General features: G+C 52.1%; 1 protein-coding gene across 1 annotated transcript in view; it reads right to left on the bottom strand.

Annotated features, from left to right (window-relative positions):
- WDR27 (WD repeat domain 27) overlaps nt 1–18845 on the bottom strand; it is a 74225-nt gene that overhangs the window by 18933 nt on the left and 36447 nt on the right. The window contains 16 exon segments of the mRNA XM_082406062.1: nt 2756–3097; nt 3541–3733; nt 3826–3949; nt 4064–4220; nt 4486–4534; nt 7999–8144; nt 11410–11516; nt 11559–11704; nt 12251–12297; nt 12300–12375; nt 13433–13676; nt 14567–14573; nt 14679–14837; nt 17603–17630; nt 17633–17688; nt 18754–18790. Coding sequence (XP_082262188.1) covers nt 2756–3097; nt 3541–3733; nt 3826–3949; nt 4064–4220; nt 4486–4534; nt 7999–8144; nt 11410–11516; nt 11559–11704; nt 12251–12297; nt 12300–12375; nt 13433–13676; nt 14567–14573; nt 14679–14837; nt 17603–17630; nt 17633–17688; nt 18754–18790 — 1918 coding nt within the window.

Genomic DNA, 18845 nt, shown 5'->3' with positions numbered 1-18845 from the left:
GTTATAAAGCAGAAACTAACACACCATTGTAAAGCAATTATACTCCAATAAAGATGTTGGAAAAAAAAACACTATTCAAACCTTTACATTTTTTAGCTTTTCAATTCAAATTAGCTGTCTTGTATTACATATTTACATCATAAAAAATGCAAATGCAAAATCTCATTCAGACACAGAACAAAAGAGTAATAGCCAATCAGATTTTTTAAATATATAAGGAAAAAACATCTGCTACAATTCTTAAAGATATCAATAAATCATAAAAAAGATTTACGTACTTTCATTCTAAAAATAAGCCATTTAATGATATAAAACATAATTCAAAAATAGGAAGATATGGCCCTCACTTTTTTGTGAACTGGATGATAAAATGAGTTAAATTCTGCTTGTCCGACACAAGGAGACAGCTACAGGGGTAATTCTCAGAAGAGGTCACTACGGTGCAGCAGGATGCTTGCAAAGGAGCATCACTGACGCGTGATAAACGTGGCTACGCTTGTCAATAAGCTTAAAAGAAATTAGAAACGACCTATTTTCTATTTTACTGGAAACAGGACATTTGGGCCAATTGTGATTTGTGCTTCCCCTGAATTTGGACTTGCAGGATGACAGGTCTTATGGGGCTGTGGTTAGTTGGAACCCTTTGATATACACTGCGTAACTGAATAGAAATTTAAGAGAAGTTTAAGAAAACAAGCTATTAAAACATGGTGTAAACCTCCGTAACCTTAAACTCCTGTCCTTTCATTCCATCGTATACCATTCAGACGTTTATTTTCAGGAAGTAAAACCAGTTATTTTCCCATCAAAACCCCTCAGAACTGTTTTTCCCAACCTAACACCTCTCATCCAAGAGCACGCCCCGGCGAGTCCTGGAACACCACACTCGGCACTGAGAGGCCCAGGGGTCTGCGGTGACTCGGGCCCTGTCCTGTCCCTGCGCGAGCAGCTGCCCAGCACAGAGGACATCCTCAGCCATTTCCTAAAGCAAATGCACTAAAACTCCTAACGAAAAGACACGCGGTTTTCAGAGAGAGGAATTCTCCCCGCGCTGGCATCCCAGACGGTCACTCACGGCCCAGGAGGGAGCATCTGGCAGGAAACTTCCCAGGACCCCTGTAGGGTCACCCCCCCGTAGGGCACTGGCTCAGAGAGGTGCCCACTGTGAGGGGCCTCACAGCACCGTGTGCAGACGGGTCTCGTCACGGCCCACCTCCCGCCTGGACTGCCCCCATGCCCTCCCCGCATCGCCCCGTGGCTCTCTGGTCCAGACACGGCCACAGAGCCAGGGACCGGGAGGACAGGGGCCACGGCAGACGCTGGGCAGAGCACGTGGAATCGGGAGGATGGTCTCCTGGAGCGGCTTTGTTCTCTCCCGAGGGAACGAGGGACCCTCAGACTGCAACGGCAGGACCCACCCAGCACGGGGGACCTGGGAACACCCGCAACAGAGGGGAACCTCGGAGGCTGGTGCTGGGTCCCTGAGCAGGAGCCTGGCTGGGGCTGCCGCCAGGGTCACCGAGTGCCTGCTCTCGGGAGCGTGAGGAAGGAGCCCAGTACGAAGCCCCTTCACCCTCCTGCAGCCCGGCCCCGACCCCGGCCCCGTCTCCCCACAGGCAGAGCCGCACCCAGAGGCTGAGCGGAGCCCCTGGCGGCACGACTGAACCATTTCCAACGTCCGCGTAGACAAGGGGATACGCAGCACCCACACGCGTGCACTCAGGCACTGTGACGTCACCGGCCTCCCCCTCAACCCCTCCTGATGGCCCCCCACCCAGAACAAAACCCTATGCGACCAAGGCCCCTGAGCCCAAGGGACTGACCCCTGCCCGGGTCAGGGCCCCCAGTCCAAGCCCGCTGCTCCGTGACCCCGCTTCCCAAGAGCTGCTCCCCCATCAGCCTGACTCCCTTCCCCACGTCACGCACCTGCGGCTCAGGTTACCTGTCAGGCAGGGTCCCCCAAGGGGCTCAGGCTCAGGGTGTCTGACCTGCGTTGAACCCACTTGCTTCTTTCTTTGTAAGACTACAAAATTCTCAAGTGTCGGGACCTTGCTGTGTCATTCACTCATGTGTCCCTGTACTTGGAACAGTGCCAAGTACCAGTGGTTGCCAATAGGTACGATACAACTAAAGGGATTCATTCATAGGTAGGTTACTATACATGCGCACACATGTGCACACACGTGCAGGCATATGCGTATGTATACACACACATGTACATATACACAAAGGTGCACGTGCATACGTACACATAAAGCCTACACATGTGTGTGCGCATGTATATGTACATGTGTGTACATGCATGTTACATGGATATACACATATGCACCCACACACTGGCCTTAAGGCCCGAGGAGCTGAAATAAACACCGACAGAGTAAACCACCCTGGGTTATTTCGACTGAATTTTTTACAGAGAGAAGAGAGAAGCACTTGGAAAACCAGATCTTGACAAAACTTAATCTCCTCAAAGTTTCATGTAAAATCCACTATTACTCATTATTTTTGTCAGAGCTATAAAAACAGGGAGCCCTTCAAAGAAATAAGTCACTTCTTAAGGTGCATCTCCTGGAAAGGGCGCTGCAGGGTAAGTCGTGCGGGGCGAGGCTCCCGGCGCCCGGCCCCGGTCCCCGCGGGTCCGCCGGCTGTTCCTGTCCTTCTCCCGAGGCGGCCCGGCGGGCTCTGCTCGGAATCGAGCCGCACCCGGGCCCCCACTGGAGAAGCGGCGCACGGCCTGACCCGGGCGCCACGAGACCTCTGCTCCGCCAGGGCCGGGAAGGGCGCCGCCGGCACGTGCGGGACAGGCCCGCTGCGCGAGGGGAAGCCGCGCCCGCCGCCCGGGACGGGAGGTGCGCGTCGTAGCGACCCCTCGGGTGGCAGCGACACCAGATCCATGCCGAGCCGGCCCCGGCCGCGTGGGGCGAGACACAGGAGCTCTGCTTCCCGCGTAGGACACCCAGCGCCTTCATCGAAGACAGCAGCTCACCGATCACCGAGACCACACCCACGGCCCGCGGGGTCCCTCCTGCCCGGGGCGAGGCCCCCGACGGCTCAGCTCGGAGCTGAGGAGGCGGCGGCGGCCCAGCCTGGTTAAATACTGCGCCACGGAGAAAGGAGTTTAACGTGAACCAACAGTGTTTGGGGAAAAAGGCAATTTAGAAGAGCAGAACATGTATTTAAAATGACAAAATGCCAAAACATAAAACGTTCACAGGGTGTTAAAGGGCCTATGATTGACCCCTGCTGAGGTTCCAGCAGAAAGAGACTCACAGGCCGCCTTTCAGTCAGGGCTGCGGAGAACCTGAGGCAGGACAGACCCTCCCAGTGCCCCGTGGGCAAACAGAACGCGCCTCCGCACCATGCAAATGGGCCCCTTAAACTGCCCGCGGCAGCCCTCTGGGCTCTGACTACGCAAGGCATTTTTGAGCGCCAACTGTATGCCAGCCAGGTACGGCTCTGTCCTCAAGGAGGTCGGAGTCTCAGGCTCTCACGGGGAGGGGGAATCACACACCGCCCCCCGCCCCCCCCACCCCCCGGCACGGAGAGCTTTAAGGAGGCACGGCCGCTGGGCAAAGGCAGGCCCCGATTCCAAGCAGACAGGCCGGGGCGGCCTCGTGGGACGGCGACGGGGCCAGGCTTGACGCAGACGCAGGAGTTTGCCGCTGGTCCAGGCCGCGGAGGCAGGTGGTGGGAGGTGCAGCGTGGCCATCCGCCAGGACCTCCCGGGGGAGCGCTGGAGACGTGGAGGATGTGAGCTCATCTGTGTTCTAGAAACAGCTCCCCGAGGCTGGACGGACGGGAAGAAGCCGGCGTGGGGACCCTCACCCAGCGGCCTTCCTCCAGGCTTAAGAGCATGAGATCTGCGGCCAGCCGGCGCCTGAGGTCACACTCATGGCCCACAGGTCTCGGGACTTGCCAGTGCCAGGGTCTCAGCCGCCTCGTCTGTGAACTAGGATTCCCGTGAGGACACCACGCCAGAGCGTGTGGTGCATGGGGACCCTCGGTGAGCACTATTTATCACCATCTGCACCCAAGAGAGGACAGGGAAGCATCTGGGGCTTGCCCTTCGTCTGTCCTGGTCAGGGCCCCTGGGGCATCTAAAACTCTCCAGGGCTTGGTGCATCTCACAGCAGCGCCCACGGTGCAAGAGAACGGCCTGGGCCCAGCAGTTCGGGCCCCCTTGGATGCCCGGCCCGAGACCAGAGGGTCCACACCCACACCTGAGGAGACCAGGCAGGGATGAGACAAGAGCAGTGGCAAAAGTCTGTCTGCAAAGTTGATTCCAACTCGGAAGCAACTGGGACCTGGAGGAATTCAAAGCCAGACGTTGAAATGGTGATGTGTGTTTTAGCAGCAGGGTGGCTGAGGAAGAGCCCGGTGCAGACGGGCTGCTTGGAGTGGCAGGAGATGGCAGCTGGGACAGGAAGGCTGACAGAGGGCGGGACCGCACACCCCTGGACCTCCCTTCTGAGGGTGTGCACTCACGGCGGTAACACACGTCGACCCTCTTCCGGGATTTTAAATACGAGTCAGTCTGGGAACAGACAGAGGCCGGGGGAGACCCGGGGACCAGGCCAGACCCTCCAATACCTGGGAAGTTGAACGAGTTAAGTCAACCTGCTTCTCTATTTTACGTACCTTCAAAGTCCCCATAAAATCAAGTTCTGTCTAACAAGAGGAAGGACATGGGATTCCAGCCAGACGCAGCCTTCTCTCATCTTCCAGACAGAATAAATATCCCAGTCCTCATTGCTCCGCGGCGCCCTTTCCTCTCATTTTACGATGCTTAAAGAGTCAGCTTCGTATAAATGCTATTCACGCCCACGTCTACCACCTTCTAGGCGGCAATTTCTTTGAAAGCAGAAATCATTTCTAATTCAGTTTCTGACCTTCCTGCAGTAGCAGGAAGCAAAATTCTGTGCATTTCTCCTTAAACTCATGGGAACAAACAAATTGTGTGAAATTAGTTGCGTATGAAGATTAAACGTTTTCTAAGGCAATGGCCACCAGCCTTCCTAAATTTGTATTTTAAAAATGGCTTCCATTTAATGACTTTAGCATATGCTAAGAAATTCACATGCATTATCTTACTTAATCTTTATAACAGAGAAAAGTATTCTATGCAAAAGGTTAAAATATCTTCTTTTATGAAATGGAAACAGAGAGGAAGATGTCAGACAAAACAGCATCACATTACTTTTCAAAATGAAATAGCTTCTCTGAAAATATGAGAAAAACTGGTTAGCTAAGTTTAAAAGAATTGTCTTTACCATTATTTTAAAGCCAGGGCTTTATTTTTATGTTATAAGTAAAAGAGCATCTAAAACTCCAAAATTATATTTTGCATTTTTAACTTAAACAGCTGAAACAAATTTGGGAACCAAATTGAAAAAAAATCTCACACTAAGCTCTAATATGCCAAGTTTCAATCAAGTCTTTATGACTCTGTGATAAACTCCAGAAAGAAATAAAGATTAGAACATGCAAAAAAAAAAAATTTATAATGAAAATGCTGACAAGCCACTTTCCACACGCAAAAATGACAACAGTGATGATGACGAGAGCCCTGAAACGACCTCCTTCAACAAGAGTCACGAACAATAAATTCACAAGTTAAATGAGCAAAGAAATCTTTTTCGAATACTGTAAGTCATAATACTTTAGAGACAGCAAGTGTCCGAGAGCATGGAAAGAAGTATGTTTTAAATGTAACACTTACAGCATTAAAGGAACATCACACGTGAGATTCATATTTATCTTCATGACTGAAACATTTTAACTGAAGAATGGAAATATCTGGTAAATTTAGTCAATTCTTACTGCATTATATTAACTAAAGACTCTAAGAAACTCTGCAAAAACTGATCAAATATACAACCTATGTAACATTTCAAGAGAGACGCTTGGATGTTAGAAATATGTATCTTTAAGATAAATTTTACATACTGCATTTTGAGAATAGTACATTAAACATTCTAAATGCTATTCGTCAAACTGTAACCCCTAGAGTCTGTGTGCAGACTGGTCTGTTCAAGAAACCCATTGCCCTCAGCACGTACATCTCATTTCCTGTAAGGGACTGTATCCTTTGCTTTCTGTTGGTAACAGTCAGCTGTGACTCAGGTGAGCAGATTCCAGGGGTGGACAGCCATCCCGGGGGCACAAGGACCCGCGTCTGGAGGTGAACGCCTCTGCCCTTTAAGATTCTGCGCCAAGAACAGCCTGCCAATAGCTCACTGAGTTGCACTTTAATTTTTTAGAAAAACACAACAACTAAGAAATTAGGTGGGTATTAGGCTAACAATCATTTTAAATACATGACTCAATTATCAAATTCATTTAAAAGCCCAGAAATACATAAGGTCTAATAATCAATCTGAAAGCCGACCTTGGCAGATCTTACTCTGAAATGAGCAGCATAAGATCACGGTTCCCAAACACAAACCCCATTCCTGCCATAAAAGACACACCCTTCCCATCACAGCCCTCCCAGAAGACACGCCAGGAGAACAGGGGTGTCACGACACACAGCCACTAACAACACGCACTCCAGTTCTGAAGTCTGCTATTTTAGTAGCCTCATGAAGTCACAAAATTCTTCAAAGGGATGCCTTCATTCATCGGGGGACCTACTGCACAGGGTTTAAAATATTTTTGTTCTGTTCTTTATGCAGTAAGATCCTGTTCAAAAGAAGGAAGATGCAGAAAAATACTCTTTACTTCCACAGCTCTCAGCAAGCGGATAGCGGATAGCATTACACAAACCAGGAAAATCTCCTCCTATCATCATTGAAAACGTCCTAATCAATTAGCCCCCAAGGGTAAAACGTGGGGCAACGTCAAGCTAGGATCCTACCTGGGCCTTCAGGGCTCTCATCCAAGAGCAGGTGCCCACAGTGAGGAGAGGGCGCTTGGCCCCAGTAGAGGGGGCCCCTCGTCCCAGGCGGCCTCCCCGGCCGCTTGCCCGGCCCACGTCCCGAAGCTCTGCCTCTGGGCCATGCGCAGGAGCCATCCAGACTGAGCTCCCAGGACACGGACGTGGAGCCCCAGGCCTGCCCCCCAAATCGGGGGTCCCCCGCTGCACCCCGACACAGCCTGACTCTGGGTCCAGCGCGTCCAGCTCCCACTCACTGAGAAGGACGCTGGAACAAAGTCCGTTCGAGAGAGTTCAGGCCCGCGGTCCAGAATCTGTGTTCTGTCCCCATGCACACCAGTTACAAAAGCTCACAGATTATCAGACCGTGCCTCCCCTATTACACAGAAACTTAAAGTAAACCTGGAATAACATACTGAAACTGTGGATAAGAGAGTCCTTTTAAGCAATATGGTAAGACTTCACTGAAATAAAGAGGATACCCTTGAATCATAATGCAGATTTCAGGAGGCATTATACATTAAACCCTTAATTTAGAAAGCCATTCCAAATATATCAAACATCAAAATTGTAGCTGTAGTCCTACAAGCAAAAGTTTTGTTCACAAGTCTCTTAGTTGTTCTTTTGGGTAACAAAGTGTCTTTTGAACTAAACTGTGAGGCAATGAATTCATTGAAGTGGCCACCTCCTCAACTCCCCGATTTTGAACCCTCAGCTGTGAGTATTTTTAAACACGTCCTCTGTCGAGACAGACTAGCTACATCCTACAGAGAGAACCTGCGGATTCACAAAGGCTGCTTCGCATTCCTGCAGAATCTCCACGGCTGTCACCCAGTGCACCTAGCGCTTGAAACACCCAAACGCTCCACCACGTTTTAAGTGAACATGGATTACCAGTAAAATCAAAAACTGGGCCCATAAACTAATCAAAGACAAAAGTGTAAACATTAACATTCGATACAGAATTAAAATGTCTTCTAACGTCAAACGTCAAGGCTTCAAAGAATTTCATGCCCAGTAAAAACTACCGTTGAACCTGGCAGCAAACTGATTGCATCGTACCTTTGCATCTGCTAAACACTTTAAACAATGTTGACAAAGGCTGTGCACTGTCAAAAACTCACTCGCTTTACTTTGACAAATTTGGTGGACGGGACGAGAATGGGCTCCCGCTGTGATGGTGGCACTGCCGCCGCACTGAGGTCGAAACCTCCAGGGTCCTGGAGCGACCCAGCAGCGACCACGAGGCCCGTGACTCGGCTGGGAACTCCTTCCAACCAGAGACGCACAGATGGATGATTAGGTACGATTCTGAGGCCCCACAGGAGAGGCCTGACCACAGCCCCTCCCCTAGCTGATCCCAGGCAACTGGCCGGAGCCAGTGGGCGCACTGCTCAGACGGTGGGGAGACCCGGGCGGTATGGATTTCCAGGTGGGAGACCAAGAGTCTACTTAGAGGTAAGTGAGGCTGCAGATGTCAGACACCGCAAATCAGAGGTGGAACGGCCGTCCGGCACATAGGTACTGAGCTGGAAGACAGGTCTGAGCCAGAGGTTAGACGGCGAGGCTGTGGGCGGGAGAGACCCCAGGCACAGGCTGCACACGTGAAGGACAAGCCCTCGACACAGCACGTGGTGGGTAAACGTCATCAATGTGGCACAGGAGGGACAATGTACCAACGACCCAACCTTCAATGTTTAGCCCAGAGCACTGTCTTAAAAAGTATATGCGGGAGGGCTTCCCTGATGGTGCAGTGGTTAAGAACCCGCCTGCCAATGCAGGGGACACGGGTTCGAGCCCTGGTCCGGGAAGATCCCACATGCCGCAGAACAATGAAGCCCGTGTGCTACAACTACTGAGCCTGTGCTCTAGAGCCCGCGAGCCACAACTACTGAGCCCACGTGCCACAACTACTGAGCCCGCGAGCCACAACTACTGAAGCCCGCGTGCCTAGAGCCCACGCTCCACAACAAGAGAAGCCACTGCAGTGAGAGGCACACACTCGGCAACAAAGAGTAGCTCCCGCTCACCGCAACTAGAGAAAGCCCACCCACAGCAACGAAGACCCAACACAGCCAAAAATAAATAAATAAAGTAAAATAAATTTTTAAAAAAAGTATATGTGGCAGAAAAGTATAGAGTAGAAAGAGTACTAGATTCAATAATAAACCCAATGCTAACACCAAAATATGCAGAAATCCTCACTAAAGGCCAGAATAATCAGAATGACACATTTCTGCTAGGTGTTTTTTATTTGGTTGGTTTGGGGTTTTCTTTTAGCAAAAGGTTCTAGCATAAAAATGTCACATTTCCAACCAAAATATGCTAGAACCTGTAACACCTTGTATCAGTCCTTCTGAAATTTCAAGTATAACACTTTTCAAAAGAATTTGACTTAGACCTTTGAATAAATTAAAAGTGTATAAAATGAGTTTCTGAAGCTCAGAGCTTTGCTTCTAAATAAATTAAAACCAGTGCTCTTTAATTTAAAATCATGATGTTAGCCACAAAAGCTCAAAACTTAAAGTTTTGGAATCAATTTCCTATTCAACAGCAACTGCTATAATTTTTGCCATCTTCCACATGACATGGGGTAAACTGTTCAATTCATCACAGGATGCACATACTAAGTGTAGCAGTTTACTTTTTAAATGTACTAAATTACTATGTTATTTAATAGACCAGAAGCATCAGCTTATATCACCCTGCTATATGTCATATGCTCTACTGCCTCCAGTTTTATTTTTCCTTTGAGGCTCTTTTCACTACTGAGATGAAGCCATTACACAAAGGACTAAGAGCTCCCCGAGTTCCCGGCGCTCAGCCCAAGCCTGGAGCTTGGACCCTCAGCACTTGCTTTTGCTGGAAGGGCAATGGTAAGGGTGTGACGGGAGGACAGCAGGAGAAAGGGTACAGGAATAAAAATCATTCGCTGCTGATAAGCTAGTAATCTGCTGCTGCATCTGTCATGCGGAGACTGAAAACAGGTGTGCATCTGCTCTTCTGTTTATACCTGGAAGAGAATGAAATATGATCCATCATTTTGTTTCCCTTTCACTACAGCTAAAGATTCTACCTTTAAAAAACTTGAAAATAAAAAAAAAAGTTTTCATGCCACTTAATAATCATATTTTACTAACACTAAAAGAATAAGCAAGTCGAGTACCTAAATTATCCTTTGGGTAACTCTAGTTTTTCCTTTAGTAAAACTTCATGAAAAAAATATTAGTTTAATATATAGCCAAGTGGAATTCATCCCTATCTATGAGAAAACAAATCTTTCTCCTAATTCTAAAATAATTTTGTATACTTAAGGAGACATCCAGTGGGTTATAAGTTATCTTTATTTCCATTTAAACGTAAGTTTTTAATATTTTCTAAAGGGTAACGTAAGTAGTTAGCATTGGCTTAATAAACATATGATCTTAACCTCATAACAATATTCCATAAAGGAAAGGAACCCACTAGCAACCCCAGGACGTGATCATGGCCCGGGGGGGCGAGGACAGAGCACACGCAGGTACAGGTGGGCGATCGGCCAAAGTCGGGGGCTCCGTGTCCGAACCTCTCGGGCAGTTGAGGTGAGGATGAAGCAGGCCATCAGCCCATCCCGTCCACAGGGAGGTAAATGCCAGGCGGGGGTCTGGGGCCGTGACAGGCAGGGCCAGGCACAGAGTGGGCCCCCAGAGGGGTGACACAGAATGCAGGGCCTCGGTCTCAGGCCCAGGGAGGGTGACTCAGGGAACCAGTCCCCAGTCCCCGGAGAAAGGGCCACACGCAGACTCAAGGGACAAGACGGGCCAAGTCGCGGGGGCGGTTTGGGAATGAAGCTTGATGACTGCAGAGATTCCATAAACCCCTGTGCCTCCTGCTGCGAGCCTGCCCGGAGCCAGCAGGACGGCTAAGGAGGCCGAGAGCAGTCATTCAACCTGGACAGAACAGCCCAGGAAAGGGTCTCGGAAGAAGAGTCACGTGACCAAGGGGTGTGCAGACACCCCTGCCGGCGGTGGGTTAGGGCGCAGGCGTTCCCAGCCCAACCCCACACCCGCGCCAGGGCCGAGGCGTCCTCAGTGCGCGTGGCCCACCACGAGTCAGGCCCGAAGTGAGAGAAGGGGGAGGGTAAGAGGCAAACAGCTCGCGTGACTCGCCACAGTCTGATGTTTACATACAAACCCAGACATCCCTAAGACCAGTGCCACCCTGACACCCAGTGTGCTCCTGGGGGTCCCAGGCCTGCAGGCCCAACCAGGTATCCCCTCCATCCTGCTGTGAGAAACACGGACACGATGCCTGGAGCTAGAGCAGCCACCTTGCTCTGTAGAGTGAGAAGCAGTGGGACAGACCCACACAGCAGGGGGTGGTGGGCAGCTCCGGGTGGAATCACTGAGCCTCCCCCCGCCAGGAAACACCACTGGTGTGAACACGGTGAGCGGCTAGTCGGTAACAGGAAGGAAGTCGGCTGGTGGACCCCAACCCTGCAGAACGTAGGACAGGAGAGACCCCGGACACAGCCTTCCAGGGAAGGGCGAGCCCACCCCCGATGGGTGTGGAGCAGCTGGAGAAGGCGAGTCTGGAGATGCCCAAGCGCCCCCCACAGGCCCGCCGCCAGACGTGAGCAGGGAGGAGACCCAGGGCAGAACCACTGGAACAAGGCGAAGGCGGAAACAAGCCAGGCGTCCGTCACCAGGGAACCGGGAAGAGCTGTGGCGCGTTCCTGTCGCCTGACACGTCCCAGCAGGTAAACCCACGGACAGCAGCCACGCTCGCAAGCGCGGTCATAAGCACGAAAGGTGCGTCACACGCGACCCCTCCATCAAACCACAAGGACACCTGGATGTGCAGCAAAGACAGAGCAGGGACGGGAAGCGAGCACGCTGGTCTCGGGAAGAGGAAAGCGGGGAACGGGGCTCGGAGGGGAGGCCTCCAATCTTCTCTGCAAGGTTTCGTTTCCTCAAAAAGTTTTGAAAACAAAGACAGTAAAGCATTAATATTTGCCAAGGTCAGGTGTGGCCAGGCAGGTGTTTAGTAGCCCACACACACGTACATCTGTGGATATATATGAAATATTCCGTAATTTCAACTTATTATACACAGTAATGGTTCTACATACGAAATGAGTTAAACATGTTGCTGAACCAGGGTGATGACCCCCTTTCTTGAGCCCCAGCCACTGGCAAGATCACCCCAAGCCCAGGGACGGCCCTACAGGGAAGCTCCACATGTGGAGAAGGGGGATTTCTGGTAACTGGAGGCTATTATCACATTTTGGATGGCGTTTGTAAATGTAAACACTTTATTTACACATAACTCCTTGTTGAAATGCGGCGCCCCAAGTCCAGAGAGGACAGGCCTGAGAGGAGGCGACTGCCTTCATACGGCGCCTTTGCTGGTGTCGATGTGATGCTCAAGCAGCTGAAACTCAAGGCCGAGGACGACAAAATAAACGCGTCTATGTAATAAAACTGCACAGACTGTACAGGCTTAGGAAATGTGTCTTTGCCCTGCAATGAAAATCAGTAATCATTACTAACAAAATAAATGTCAATAAAAACTCTACTGCTCTAAATATGAAATCCTTTCATCTTAACACCAAACATCTATTTATTCTAAATGTATAGAATGTACTTTGTTAGAACCAGCTTAGTTTCTGGTTCTTCTTCCTGACTTTCTAAAAGATGTTACATGATTAAAATTTTACTGTAATGAGTGTTTTGAATTCTGGCCTTTTAAAAACTCTAAAATAACTGGGCAGTAAACATATTCAAGCCAAAATTCTAAACCTGTTTTAAAACATAGTCGTCAGGTGTCTGCTGCCTCATTGCACAGCCCATGTCACGGGGTAGAAGTTGACAGGACTAAGGGCCTAAAACAATTTCCCTCTCTCTTCACTGCTGCCGAGCGCCTCGCCCTGCAGAGGCCTGGGAACTAACCAACTTTCCCTTCCTGATTAGTTTCCCCAGGATTCAGTCCCTTTTTACAACAAGACTCATAGAAAATAAATGCTAACAGCTTTCCTGAAAATCTGCTTTTTGCCAGCACATAATCTGATGAATCGAAGCCGCGTCTCCTGTCATCACCTCTTTTCCTGTCGTCTTCCTGCCCCCCTTTCCCATTCTATTGCCAGATGATCTCCTATAAGTTCACTGAAACAAGGCATTTTTTTTCCCCAGAAGGTACTTCCTCCACATAGTATCCCTTGGGCATATTTTCACCTGTACTATAAAATCACATTGAACTTATATTTAAATTATTCCAGTGTTTTAGTATTAATCGCTCTGTGATTTTTAGGCCACACAAACGAAAGGCCTATTTAACTGTGCGCACGTGTGTATGTGCACACATGTATGTACTTGTGCGCTGTGCGTGCATGCATGTCACGTATGTGCGCACACGCACGCACACGCACGCACACGCAGAAGAAAGTCCTGAACCATCATCGACCAGTGTCACTGTGCTGCCCAGCTGCCCGGCCTCCTGGTTAGGGTGGGAGACGGGGACCCTGGAGAAGCTCTGCTCGGACAGCTGACAGCCCGACAGTCTCCCCGGGGTCACCGTTACCAGACGCGGTGCCAGCTCTGTCCTGCGGACCGACCACACCTTCAGCGTCCGTCCCAGGAAGCGGACAGGGCTCACTGCTCCGTCGTGACCTGAGGGGGACAGAGCAGGAAGGAAGGGCCTAGTACCTTCATCCAAAACACCAGAACCGCACCTCGTCCAGGAAGAAGCAACGCTGGAAGCCAGAGGCATTTCCGAGCCAAGCAGCCCAGGGGAACCAACGCCCAAGGAGGTGGATTTTACTTTACTTTATCTAAAGGCTAAATACGGTTTCTGAAGAAGGTGTTGAGCTGTGACGTGACCCGTCGGCTTGACCAGCGACTACAGCATCAGAACAACTAAACTTGCAGAGAACGGCCCGGTTATCGCTTGCTGCATCCATCCCCTCCTGTGCCAGGAAAAGAAGCGCCTGCTCAGGAAGGGAACGGCAGTACCGCCCAGGTCATGCAGCTGGCCGGCGCGACGGCCGTCCAGACGAGGGGACCCGCGCGCCGTCGGGCCCAGCGCTGGGCTGCCCGGCCCGTCAGCTCCGTCCTGATGAAGCGGCGGGAAGCGCTGTGGCTTCTGTCTGGGCCCCGGCCCGTCCCGCCCTAGCGACCACCTGGAAAGGCCTTCGCAGCGGCGGCGGGGAGGGGCACCCTTAAGTCACCCGCAGACGCTGCCACCGCCTGCCGCGCTGAGGAGCCCGTGCGCCGTGCGGCCAGAGGCTTCTTGGAGGTGGGCTCTTGGACTCTGGGGAATGAACACTGCGGTCCTGCGAGAAGTGGTGCGAAACGGAACGAGGGCAGGGCTGGGCTGCCCACTGGACTCCGGTGGGTGCGCGCGGGCGCGCGGGCGACGGGGAGACACACGCGCCAGAGAACCAGCGATGCTCCCGGTGCTGCAGCAAAGCTGCGCTTCCGAGCCGCTGCCACGCGCTGGGAAGGGCTCCGGCCCCGCGTCCTGGGCGCCGTGATCCCGGGCCACCCAAGGCCTCAGATCGCCCGAGTCTGACACTTCGTGACTGAAATCGCAGGGCTAGGAGACATCCTCGCCGTCGCAAGGGGCTCACCACCAGCAGCCTGTGCTCACGTGGGCTCGGCGTGTGAATTACAGACGGTAATTTAGAGATTAGACAGTGAGTTGCAACATCCCCACATCACACCTGTCAGAAAAATAACAGGAAGAAACGGAAACGCCGGGAAAGACGTACAAGGGCGCGTTGCAGCTCTGTGGCATGACCTCGAGAAAACTGAGCGCTGAAATTTACCGAGCAGCAGAATATCCGAAATGGCTTTGCTGCCCTCTGGTGTAAGTTTCCGGGAGCTTCGCCGAAGCACCGAGGCCGGAGAAGGGGCGGCACCTCGGCGCTTCCTCAGGACGCCGCGCCCCCGCGCCCCCCGCGCAGAGACGGCGCTGCGGGCCCCGCCTGGGCGCCGAGGGCCCCACACCGTCCCTTCGGGCCTCCAGACGCGCCCCCGTCGCGCTGAGCGGCCTTTCCTCGCACGTCAAACGAGGGCGCTCGCACCACCGCCACCGCCCCAGGCGGCGAGAGGCCGCGGGCCACGCGCGGTGGATTCAGCGGGGCCCCCGCCATCCACGGCGGAGCGGGACACCCTCCTCTCGTCCTCCCAGCCCTCCCACCACTGACTAGCATCCCCGGCTCCCGACGGCGCGGCTGCGGTACCCAAGCAGGCAGGGGCGCCGCGGAGCAGACCCCGCAAGGAGCCTGCCCGGCGCCTCAGGAAAGACCCCCAACTCCCGGTGACAACAACGGGACCCCAACGGGACCTTCTCCTCTAAGCTCCGCCTGGGCACACGAAGCGCGGAGCCGGAGGCCTGTGCAGACGCGTGGCCTCGGGGTGAGCGCCGGGACCCCAGGGACCCCAGCCAGGACGCGCTTTCCTCTGTGTCCACGTGGCACACACGTCTTCTCTCGCCTCCGAAGACCGATGTGCCGGGTGTGGGCGGGGACTCGCTCTAGAAACAGAGTGCGCAGGACACAGAACCCAGGCCCGCAGTCCTCTCTCCCCCAGGGAGGACGCTCCCGCCCGAGCGAGGGGCAGGACGGACGGTGGGCGGACAGGGACGGGGCGCGAGGTCCCCACCAACAGGAAGGGCCGCGGGAAGGGGGCCAACTCAGCAGCGCCCAGACAGACGAAGGACTCAAGACCCAGAAGCAAGAGTTCTCAGCTCAGTTGCATCCTTTTATAAGAATTCGTTTTCATACAATTCCATAATACTTAATGAAATTTTAATTACTTTAATCTTCCGAAGTGACTGACCCCAGGATCTGGCTTTACACCCCTTGCCGTCAGCCCGACATGAGACGGGGTGGGCCGCCCAGGGACGCGTTCAGACCCACCCAGCCTTCCCCGCGTCTGCCCGGCGCCAGGCGCAGGCTAAGAGGAGGCATGGAGCTGGGCTCTCCACGTCCCCGGGCCGGACAGCTGCGTGTGGTGGGAAACGTTCTAAGCCTACAGCATAATCACAGACCCCGTTACTAAATTAAATATCATTGTGATCCGTGGTTTTCACACGGGACACACCACCTGCCTGTGCTCTCAGAGGTCAGGTCCTCCAGGAGGGAATTTTAATTTAGCACCTAATACTGACCACAATCAAAATATCCAGAATACACTTTTCTTATTTCTCTTAGACGATGATGGAAACAAAAACCCATTTTCCTGCCTTCCAGGTGAGCGCTGAGAGACCAATCCTATTTTCAAAGCTGAACTGTATGCCCATTAACCAACTACCCGCATGGGGTAAAATGCTGTGCTAGTAACAGGAAAGGTGGGTAATGATGACTCTTTTCCCCCAAATGGAAATAGAGCACATTTTTAAAATACGAGCTGGACTATCCACTGCATTTTCTTAATTCAGCAGAAGCCCTTTTGCCAACAATAAAATCCACAGAGAGACGTCCACAACCAACGCAATCACCGTGGACACCCATCATGGGGGCTGCCCTGTGTACGCGCACGAGGGGCCTTAAGAGCGTACTCACGACACAGGCACTGAGCCCGGCGGAGCCACGGGACGTCCTGGAATTACGTGGGCTGGAGGCTGGGTGGGTGAGGAAAAGAGACGCTGCAAGAAGCACGCCCCCCGGGCCCTGGTCTGCCCTTGGGAAGGGCCGCTCCTTCACTCTGTCCGGAGCCGGCTGCAGACTCTGGGAAGAGCCGAGGCCGGGAACCCGGAGAGAGGCCGGGGCGTGCTCTCATCCACTGCCGGGTTTGGCCTCCTCACCGGCCAGGGCCCGTGACCCCTGGTTCCTCCTCTATAGTTCACAAGAACACACGGACTAGTGAAAGATTTTTTGTTTTTTCAGCTGTTGTTAAAATACCTACTAAGTGTAAGTTTTGAAGCAAGCAGCATCAGGAGTCTCACGAAGAGGGGCGAGATCTCAAGGTTTAGGGCCAGGAACCTACAGGTCCTGGTTACAAAGCCAAAGCGGCGTAATTTTAACATCATTGCCCTCATCTCAAACCTGCTTGCTTAAAAAAGTTCTTTGCCTTGTTCCGTTCATAAAAATGTTTATTTACAAACGTACTAACTTCCAAACCATGTTTCTGTTCTGTCTGTAAGACGACTTCACTCCCCCAAAACCTCGGGGCCCCTGCCACAAATATGCCCGCAGTTCTGGTCTCACGAATTACACTCACCCTTCTTGGTCTAGCGGAGCTCAGTGGAATCTGGTTTGTTAAATCATTTCATTCCCCAGTTCAAGCCATGGTTCTAGTCTGTCCTCGTCTTGAAGGGAACAAGAGTTGCACTTAGCAACTAATAACAGGACCATAATGAGGCTGAAACCATGCCCCATAGGATTTAAAAGCCTGTCCTGAAACCATGCCCACAGGGTTAACAGAAATGGGTGACCAACAGAAACCCTTGAGCTCGTCCTACAGAACAGCAGGTGAGGGAAGAGCTGGTCAGGACCCTCACTGGTAACGCGTCCCGACCAAGCTCGCCTTATCTTTGACTCCCTAGCCACCTCTATAGACAACGCCTCTGACGTACGGGTCCCATGGTTACGGGGGCTTCAGTCCCCACCCTTGAGGAGTGAATCTGAGATGTGCTCTCCCGTCTCGTCATGAATAAACCCATGGCACCTCAGTGTCTGGCAAACGGACCTGGTTTGGTAACAAGACCCACTCATAAATCCACATGAACTAAAATTCTACATTTTACCTGAAAAAACAGCAGGTGTCCCTGATCGTCACTGAAGACCAGGGACAAATGGCTGGCTAAGCCACAGGCCAGCAGCCGTCCATCTCCTGCTTAAACACGTGAGAGGCACTCCTTATAAATCATAACCAGAGGAGCCACACTTGCGGCACATAAAAGGTAGACTCTCCAGTTAACCTGATGCTCGTTTTCTCAGCTAGTGAGGAAACCTGAAACAGGTAACAACAGTGTTTCCCCATCACCGGGCACCGAGGGCCCACCGGGTGCCTCACGTCGTGGCCCGACTTCTTCTACAGCGAGAAGCCTGAGGGCTGGGAGCCGAGGGTCATGCCCAGGACGCGGGTCTGAGCCCAGGCCGCCCACTCAGCGCCTCTTTAAGAGGCATACTCGGCTAAGCCGTTCCATTTGAACAGTTCCCTAAAACAAGGGAGAAATGAGTTATAGATCCCCCAACATTCAAACTTGAGGGCCCACTTTTTAATTAAACACTCCGTAAGCAAGCATGTTGAGTATCACAAAAATATTCAGTTGACTGATAACACTACATATCTAATTTCCTAAAATTATTCAAAAAAATTATTTGGTTAGAATTATATGAAAAACAGAAGGAAGTCAGCACAGTTACAAATAACTGTAAGCTTTAGGGATCTGCTCTGCACAGATGGCCGGCTGGTCAAGCACTCACGGAGGTTAGGGTGAGGGGGTGCTGGTGCACAACAGACCCTGGGTTGGGAGCAAAGGCATGTTCTCACCTGTAAGCAAATCTAGGGACCAGAAATGATGTTTACTTCTGAAAAGAAGAGCTCAGAGTGAAGCTGCCTGGATGAAAACTGCCTCCCGACTTCTTCCAAACTTCACCGAGAAAATTGCTGAGGTCCCAGAAAGGAATTAAAGGCATTCTGATGCACTTGACATCAGAGTGCTGCCACGAGGCCAAGAGCGCCCGGCCCTGAGTGCCCTACTCCACCTGGGGGAGGAAGGGCTCAACCCACTGAGGAACCAGAAGACCAGGCCTCCAGGGGACAGTTGGTGGCTATTTTGCAGCTTCTCTTTGCCTGTGAATAAGCCTCTATGTGCAGCCCTCCTCCAGGCTCCCTTGGAGCTTATGGAGGAGACGGCCACACGTCCCCCTCCCCGCCTCGCCCAGAACTCACCCCGCAAGCTGGATGTCAACCGCCCACCAGGCACCGTCTTACGGGGTCAGAGAAACCAGAAAACGGCAGGTGCCAGGCGCTGTCCCAGGCCC

The sequence above is a fragment of the Balaenoptera borealis genome (genome assembly GCF_965194805.1).
Source record: "Balaenoptera borealis genome assembly, chromosome: 9".
Lineage (NCBI taxonomy): Eukaryota > Metazoa > Chordata > Mammalia > Artiodactyla > Balaenopteridae > Balaenoptera > Balaenoptera borealis.
This window is presented reverse-complemented; position numbering and strand designations above follow the sequence as displayed.